A 9112-nucleotide genomic window follows, 5' to 3' on the forward strand; every position below is an offset into this window, starting at 1 on the left:
CACCAGGCAGACCTATAGTACTAGCCATTAGGGGTGTCCTAGAACCACTTTCCCAGTTTATAGACTTCTTTTTGAGACCAGGTGTAAAGTCCATGCCAACCTTTTTACAGGACACAAAATGTTATGTTATGTTAATTTCAATTTATATAGCGCCAAATCACCGACAGGTCTCTTAGCGCTTGCTTTGGGAACCCGTCCTGGCTTTCCCTGCGAGATAACCCCTACTGGGCATCCCCAAGGTGAAGACCAGGCATCCCATCGCGGTGGAGAATATGTCCAAAATCTGTTGGAAGATGTACTTTTAACTCCAGTAACAATATCCTGGTTGGTTTACACGTGGAGGCCCTCTATACTACCATTACACAGAGGGAGACCCTTAATGCACTAGAAAATATTTTACAATAGGCCCCACAGAATTCTTATCTCTCCAGTGAATTTCATACTGTATTGTGCCACCTTAGCTATTACAGAGAATTCCTTCCAGTTCAAAGACCAGCTATTGCTACAGATTATGGGTACTTCTATGGTAAGCACTTTACCACGAGCATGGCTAATCTCTACATGTACCATGCTGGATGTTTGTACATTTATCTTCATACAAATCCTTATCATAATTTCATGAAGGTTTGGAATGCTATACTGATGATATTTTCATAATTTGGGCCTCAGCGGCTTACAAGAACAGAACCATATTGTACCCTGCTAGAACTACTCATAATAAATAGGATTTGGATGTTTCTTCAAAAGAACCAGTTGTAATGCCATTTTACTAATGCCAGGGAATGGCCTGTTTCTAAAGACCATGCCACCGCCCCATCGAATTGTCGCTCCTGCTTTCTCACCCACAGTGGAGAACGAAGAACACTGTGACTTCCAGAAGCTGCGGAACATGTTGATCCAGACACACATGCAGGACCTGAAGGATGTGACCCAAGAGGTGCACTACGAGAACTACCGGGCGAAGTGCATCCAGAGCATGACCCGCATTGGGGCCAAGGAGCGCAGCAGCAGAAAGTGAGTGCCAGCCACCACGGGCTGTACAGATGGACTTGAGGCCCAATTGTGAACATCTTCAATGCTGCAAGGCCTAGCTATGTAGGCTTTCGAGGGCTTAACCCTGAAATACAAGCACCTTCTACAGGATGCAGGCCTTGCTAGGGAGAGCACTGGAGCGCTCCAGACCCATCAGCAGTACTTTATCCAATTTGAGGTGCATTTACATGGGTAGTTGAGGCAGCCACTGCATTTAACCATCAACAGCTTCCACACGCTCTCTACCAAGCCATAGGCCTTGACTGAGGTCACCAGACCCAGCTAGAGAAAGCTTCTGTAGGTCTCCGTACCAATGAAAGCTTCTGTGGGTTTCAGTCACTTCTTTAGAAAGTTTCAGTGGGTCCTATGTCTAGGGACAGACATTTAGAAACCTGGGCAGTTTGGTAGGGAACTGCCATCTCCAAAGGCTTAGAGCCGCCAGATTGTTTCCTTCTTCCCTCCAACTCAATTAAAGCCCACCTACATCATTTTTCACCTGGGCCTGTCCAAACAAGAGAAAATCTTTCTTGGAACCTAAACTGTTTCTTGTCAAATCAATGCTTACAGATTCTTGAAGTTTACTTCTAATCTTTTCTTTTCTTCTCTTGTGCCAGTAAACTCTCCCGCCAAAGTGCCACAGAGCTCTCTCTGCCACTGTTACCTCTTGCCGATACCGAGAAGCTAATCCGTGAGAAGGACGAGGAGGTGAGTTGGAGTGGAACTGAAAACACTTAGGAGCAAATTTGCTAAGATCTCACAAAACGCAGTACAGCAAGCATCATTCCTGCCCTGTGTTGTGTGACAGGAAGAGAGCGGGACAGTGGTATGTCTACTAAAATATGGCATTATTGCACTCTCTCTCTCTCCTCACACAAGTGCACTTTAGGGTGCCTTTCACAATAGTGCAATGGTGTGTGAGTGATGTCTAGCATAGGTTTTATATTGAAAGGCTCCCCTTTCGGTACAAAATACTACGCTGAGACATAGTTTAAAAAATGTCTAACTTTGTAGGTGACTGTACATTACAGCACACAAACTTAGAACGTTTGAGAAAAGAGACGTTTTCTCAAATGTTGCGCCTGCCTCAAGGAGGTGTAGTTTTTTTGGTGCAAAGTCTTGTCTACCGCTTTTAGTAGACAAGTCCTTCCATCAACAACCATGGGTGGCTGCATGGGAAAGCTTATTTACCAGTACGGGACGCCCGATTAACGCAGAGTGTTAATTTGCATTACTTTAGGGTTTCTTTGCAGGAAATTCCAATGTAAGCATTTGTGCCGGTTATCGTCCCTTTTTGTGTCACTGCACCGGCCCAAAGGCTTCATAAATCTGCCCACTAGTGAGAGCAGGATCCAGCCTCACCCTGTAAGTTCCCGCCCTGCAGACAAAATAGGGGCCATGAGAGAATAGCCTCACATGCTCCAGAACTGATCATTTCCCCCTAATTCCACTCAAAACCAGAGGGAAACATAGCAAGTATTTTCGTGTTTATATTACAAACGTGTTTGTCTTGACTGTGCAACATGGCATGAATGGCTTGGATGCTAAGAAGTCATTATCACAAACATCAAGTTTGAGAGCAGATGTTGAGCAGGGAAAGTATTTCAAGAGAGAAATAGAAAAGTCTGTATGCAAAAATCACCATGGATAGTATGCAGTGCCGTCCGGTGTGGATCTGGCGTGGCAGTGCAGGGGGCGGGTGTAAGGGGTGTAAAAAACAAAAAATAAACATATCTGATTGCCGCGTCTCAGCTCCATCTCTCCTCCTCATCGGGCAAGAACAGTCAATCAATCAATCAATCAATCAATCAAAGACATTTGTAAAGCGCACTACTTACCCGTAGGGTCTCAAGGCTCTGGGGGGATGGGGGTGCCGTTACTGCTCGAACAGCCAGGTCAACAGGAAACGCACAGGCTCCCCTAAGCCGATCATAACGTTGCAATGCAGCTTTGTCAATGGTCTGTGCGCCATGGTCCGGTGCTCTGACGAGGAATGGGAGCCTGGGCATGTTCTCCACACAGGATGTAATACAGCCTGAGTGGTGAACATGCAAAGAGTGCATGGCTGTTTGGCCGGCCCAAGACGGCCAGCCAAGCATTCATGTGCATGTACAGAGTGCCCACCACAGGCTCCCTTAAGCCAATCATAACGTTGTAATGCAGCTTTGTCATTGGTCTGTGCGCCATGGTCCGGTGCTCTGACGGGGAATGGGAGCCTGGGCATGTTCTCCACACAGGATGTAATACAGCCTGAGTGGTGAACATGCAAAGTGTGCATGACTATTTGGCCGGCCCAAGACGGCCAGCCAAACATTCATGTGCATGTACAGAGTGCCCACCACTCCTCCCCCTGCTCTGAGAGCAGAGCAGCTCTGCCCCACAAAGCTGCCACAGCAAAAAAAAAAAAATGATAATAACATCCAGTTATTATCATTTTATTTTTCCTCTATTTACAGTGGGCGACGTTTCTCCGCCTTAGTGGAGGAGCCACTGATAGTATGTGTGTGAGAGAGAAGCTGTGCATAAGTCTAGAGAACTTCTGATGTGTGAGGTGCATCGCCTAACAGTACTCCCACTTACCTCCTGCAGCTCCGACGCATGCAGGAAATGCTGCAGAAGATGCAGCAGCAGATGCAGCAGAATCAAGGCGAGCTTTCAGACACGCTGTGAGCGCGTGACCGATATTGGACCGGAAGTCAGACATGTTTGAAGAGAACACCTGCCTCATCAGCCACTCATTCTCCCTTCCCCTAATGCCTTTATTCGCATTGTATGATTATTACTTTTTTTATTAAAAATGGCAGCTGTCCAAAATGGCCACCCAGGTTCACTCTTCATAGTAAATTTCAGGTAAAGGCTGATGCGCCTAATGCATCTCAACTAAATGCCAGTGTTTGATGCCAATGAGTTACTTCTGTCAAGTTATGTTATTTTTTATTTTTTTTATTTTTTACTAAGTTTTACTGGCCTCATGAGGTTGGTCTGAGTGACAGGATGGTCAATGTGAGGTGCGTGCATTACTCCAATATGAGGGAAAAAGAATGAATGCCAATAAAAGAAACCAAGGCTTTTGCTGCTAGGCATTTAAGGCGACGGATAACATTCCAAGACTGAATTGACTCATGCGTGTTCACTCCTTCACTTCAGAAAGGAGCCGAAAACTCCTCTTTTCAAGAAACACGTCATCCACCATTAGTACAACCACCTTGTGCCCTATCTTTGGGTAGCTCACTTGAAGAGCTCTCCTATGACAAATTATTGTTACTCCAGATTGATTGCTAAAAATAATACAGCACTCCAGTCCATTTGTAACCCTTTTTTTCCCCTGATGGGACACTATGAACATCCTTGTGCACATTGTGGTCTATGTGTCAGGTATACTCAGTGATACTGGAATTATGCAACAAGTGAGGACCAAATTATGAGGCAGGGTTGACTAAATAATATATAAAGAAAAGACAAATTATGGAGCATAGTGCAGCACAATTATGGCAGCATTTACCTAGAACAATCAGCATTTGGAAGGTGACCAGTTAACCTTTGCAAAGGGTCTGTCTTCTACTGAGCTGGAACATGCATGGCAGCGTTTTTTGTAACGTTTGATCCGTTTGACCTAAGCACTGATTTTTTTTCTGCAAATGAAGTAGCAGTTGGGGGATTATGTTGCAAGTGTGACAAATCCAGAATTATGCAGAAAATACCAAAGACGCCTAATCCCAAAAACCCGGTGGCCCTAGATATAGTGTATGAATGCGACTTATCTTAGCAAAACCTCTAGCAACCATTCTGGGTTTAGGTCCCAAAAATGCTCCTTTATACATCTCCCAAAGAAGCACCAGTTGACTGGTAGTATACTCCAAAAGTTTATTTACAGCCCATAATGCAGCAGGGCAACATCCAAGAAAAGTTACATGCAACTCTCTGGAAAGCCAGGCAAAAACATACAATCAGGGCTATATGTATTTTCTGCCCCTCGCAAACTCAGTCCTACTGACATTCACACGATACTGAGGTACCATCTCGCTTTCCGCTTCCTGCCTTGCCAAGGCACCTAAAGCCTCCTTGAGCATTGGTAAAATTCCCCATAAGTGCATTACACCACCTCTTTGCATTGGAAAACAAAACGATGAGGTAAACAGCTAATTTTTAAAGTAAGTATGGGGATGGTTGACCCTAATGTTAATCCTGGGTCCAATCAAGGTAATGGTCGCCCTATGTTATTGTTCCCTCAGCTTAGATGTGTGGAGCTTGTGACAATGAACATGAGTCAAAATCAGTAATAAGGAGCCCATTATGTATCTTAACTCCCACCGGATATCCAGCAAATCACCCACAGGATTGGAAGTACTTGATGGCAAATCTTTGCATGCCGCCCACTTACTGCCTCTCTATCAACTACGGGCCCAGCAACTTCTCTTTTCTTGGTGCCATGTTAAGATTGACTGCATGTTGTGGACATCATAAAGATCTGGCTGCCATTGCTTGGCGAGACATAGTGGCAGCATATTCAGCCTTGGGTGTGATGATAGGTCCCTGACACCCAGACGAGCTAGGCAGAGCAGACAGCTCGCAGGTCTGCCCCATGGGCATCGTCCATAACCAGGCTTCCGCTTGTCTTGGACACCAGCTATAGGCTGAGCAACTCCAACACCTAGATTAACTAAGGGTCTGATTTGGGTCTCGGCGGACGGTTACTCCGTCACAAAGGTGAATGATATCCACGGACGGGTTACTCAGTCACAACGGTGACTGATATCCCTTGCGCCTAAATATTATTCCCATGGGATATAATGGGATTTATATTTCGCCGGATAGGATATCCGTCATCGTTGTGACAAAGTAAGCTAGCCACCAAGATCTAAATCTGGCCCTAAGTGTGGACTCCCATGCACATGCAGTCATCCAATCAGACATCACCACAGTCCTTTAATTTTATTTATTTTTATTTTATTTTATATTCTTCTATAGCGCAAGAATAGACCCCCGAAGGGGTATCTCCGCGCTTTGCCAGTAAGTAAATCCTCAGATGTTAAATGAAGAGGAGAATGGAGCATTTAGAGAGAGAGATTATTTCAGTTAATGGGAAATAGATGTGTTTTCAAGACCTTGCGAAAGGTCAGATGATTGGTCAGTGTCCTTATATCAAAAGGCAGAGAGTTCCAGAGCTTTGGTCCAAGGTGGGCTAGGGCTCGCCCCCCTTGTCTGGCCTTCTTTATTCTGGGCACCTGCAGAAGTTGTTGGTTCACAGAGCGCAGGGTTCGCCCAGGGGCATAAGGCAGGAAGATGTTGGCCAGATATTTAGGGCCTTTGCCTATCACACTTTTGTGAATTGTGCATAGGGTCTTAAATTGCACTCGTTTCCTCACTGGTAACCAATGAAGTTTGGTCAGCAGGGGAAGGGAGGGAGTCCTGGGGGGGGGCATTGAGGACTATCCTAGCTGCCGTATTTTGGATTACTTGCAGTTTTTTGATCTGCCCTTCATTTGCTCCCAAAAGAAGGCCGTTGCAGTAATCCACTCTGCTGATGATTAATGCCTGCACTAGTGTTTTTCTATGGCAGTCTGGCAGGTAGGGAAACACTCTCCTTAGCATACCGATGGCTCGGAAACAGGTGCTTGCCACCTGGTTTACGTGGTCCTTGTAGGTAAGTGTTTGATCTATTAACACTCCTAGATTTCTCACTGTGTTTTTAGGGCTAGGGACGGGGCCTAATTCCAGGGGCCACCAGTCCGGTGTCCAGTGTGTTGTTGCTTGCCCAAACAACATGACCTCCGTTTTTCCTATATTGCATTGGAGGCAGTTTGCTGACATCCAAGCAGATATTGCTCTCATTCCCTCTGCGAAGGATTTTTTTATCGCAGGTGTCAGATCTTTAAAGGGAAAGAGGAGTTGGGTGTCGTCAGCGTACGACACTGGTGTAAACCCAAATGATCTTGCTAGGTTGGCTAGGGGAGCCACATACACATTGAAAAGTGTAGGGCTTAAACAGGAGCCCTGTGGCACTCCCTTATTGAGCTCCCTGTGGATGGATTTGTGGGAGCCCAGCCTAACCTCTTGAGAGCGTCCTGACAGAAAGCTTTCCATCCATGCCAATGCCGTGCCCTCCAAACCTACGTCTTTTAGTCGCTCAAGAAGCATTTTGTGAGACACCGTATCGAAAGCGGCGGAGAGATCCAACAGCACCAGAATCATAGAATTGCCCCCATCCAGTGCCATTCTGATGTTATTGGTCACTGTTTGGAGGGCAGATTCGGTGCTGTGGTTTGGCCTGAACCCAGATTGGGAATAGTCCAGGCCCTCCGTCGCTTCAAGATGTTGTGACAGATAGGTGTTCACATGCTTCTCAGCTATCTTACTGATGTATGGTAAGAGTGAAATAGGACGCAGGTTGGAAAGGTCGGTCCATGGGGAAGCAGCTTTCTTGCGTATTGGGTTTACTACCGCCCTCTTCCAGTCTGCTGGGACTTGTCCTTTCGTAAGAGATGTATTGATGACATTCTGTATGAAGGGGCCCAGGAGAGGGAGCAGAGGAGGAACCATCTTAGCAGGGAGAAGGTCGTTTGGAGACCCTGATTTAATGTAGGTAATAAGGTGAGGGAGATCTGCACTTTCAATAAGGGGAAAGTGTGATATGGGACATCCACTGTCTTTGGGCAGGTTTGGGGGTATAATCCTGCTAGCACCCTTTGTACTGTTATTGGCAGCCACTATTTTCTCATATATAGTGTCAATTTTACTTTCAAAAAAGGACGATATCTCGTCACATAGAGTCTGTGAGAACTCCTCTGCGCTTTCACATGCGGCAGGATTAACAAAGTTTTGGAGGATTTTGAAAAGCTCCTTTGGGCAGTTAGTGGCTTCTTCTAGTTGTTGCAGGAGGCGATTTTTCCTAGCCTGTTTGATGTTTTTGTAGTACTGAGATTGAGCATGATGAAAGATCGCTCTAGTATCCTTGGTCTTATATTTTCTCCATTTTTTTCCGGCTTGCCTACATTTTTGTTTTTCCTCCCTTAACTCCTTAGTGTACCAGCTTTCTTGTTTGGAGGCAGGATGTTCTTTGTATAGCTTTAAAGGGGCCAAAGTGTCAATGGCTTGTTTGATTGAGCCTGTAAGTTTATCCAATGCTACATCCACTGTATCTTCTGCTGATATAGTGGGTTGTACCCACGTTTCCTGTAGATTGCTTAGGGAGATTTTGTGCCATTGACGGCGCCAAGAAGGAAGGGAGGGTCCTTTATTTATCGGTCTTTTGGGAGTAAGGAGTGTAAATTCTAGAAGAAAGTGGTCTGTCCATAAAATTTCTCTGGCTGGAAGACAGATGACCTTGGGACCATTGGAAGAAACAAGGTCTAGCGTGTGGCCACCATTATGCGTGGGTCCAGTATTTTTTATCTCTAGACCTACGTTTAGCAAGTCAGTGATTAGGGCACTAGAATCAGGTAAAGTTGGTAAGTCTACATGAATGTTGAAGTCCCCTAGAAGAATGAAGTCTTCATTGGATTTAAGTTGGGGAGCTAGTAGTTCTTGGAGAAGGAGAGAAAAATCGGGGTTTGGTCCTGGTGGGCGGTACACAAGGGCTCCTTTCCAGAAGGTGTGACTAGTAAGGGCAATTTTAAAAAACATAATTTCTAATTGCAGACTTTGATATTGTGAAAATATGGTGACCTTTAGATCATCCTTATGTATGATTGCTAGTCCACCGCCTGTCTTCCCTTCTCTGTCTAGATGTTTCAATTTATATCCGATAGGGATCCCTAATGTTACGGCTGTGATGGTGTGGGGTTTCATCCAAGTTTCAGTGAGGAAACATATGTCTGGTTGGATAGAGTTTACCAGGTCCCATACCTCATGCTGGTGTTTAGGCAGGGATCGTACATTTAGGAGGAAAGCCTTCAGCCCAGTAACAGGGGCTCCTGCGTTGGGCGGTACGTTGTTACCACGTAGTCGGTGGTAACATTGGAAACATGAAAATGCTCCTTCTACGGTGTACCCCTTGTTCCTTGCTTCCTGTATGAAATAGATTTTTAGCTTTCTCCCACGATTTGAAACACATTGGTGGCCTGGTCCTCAGCTCGACGGCTAG

At 45.5% G+C, this 9112-nt stretch overlaps 1 protein-coding gene across 1 annotated transcript in view; it reads left to right on the forward strand.

Annotated features, from left to right (window-relative positions):
• LOC147703148 (septin-4-like) overlaps window positions 1-3849 on the forward strand; it is a 90544-nt gene extending 86695 nt beyond the window's left edge. Inside the window, exons 9-11 of the mRNA XM_086931682.1 lie at window positions 849-1014; window positions 1647-1737; window positions 3619-3849. Of these exons, the coding sequence (XP_086787808.1) occupies window positions 849-1014; window positions 1647-1737; window positions 3619-3699 (338 nt within the window). The 3' untranslated portion in view covers window positions 3700-3849. The remainder of the gene's footprint in view (window positions 1-848; window positions 1015-1646; window positions 1738-3618) is intronic.
• Window positions 3850-9112: the final 5263 nt, after the last annotated feature.

Source organism: Lissotriton vulgaris, chromosome 7, assembly GCF_964263255.1.
Source record: "Lissotriton vulgaris chromosome 7, aLisVul1.2, whole genome shotgun sequence".
NCBI classification, from domain to species: domain Eukaryota; kingdom Metazoa; phylum Chordata; class Amphibia; order Caudata; family Salamandridae; genus Lissotriton; species Lissotriton vulgaris.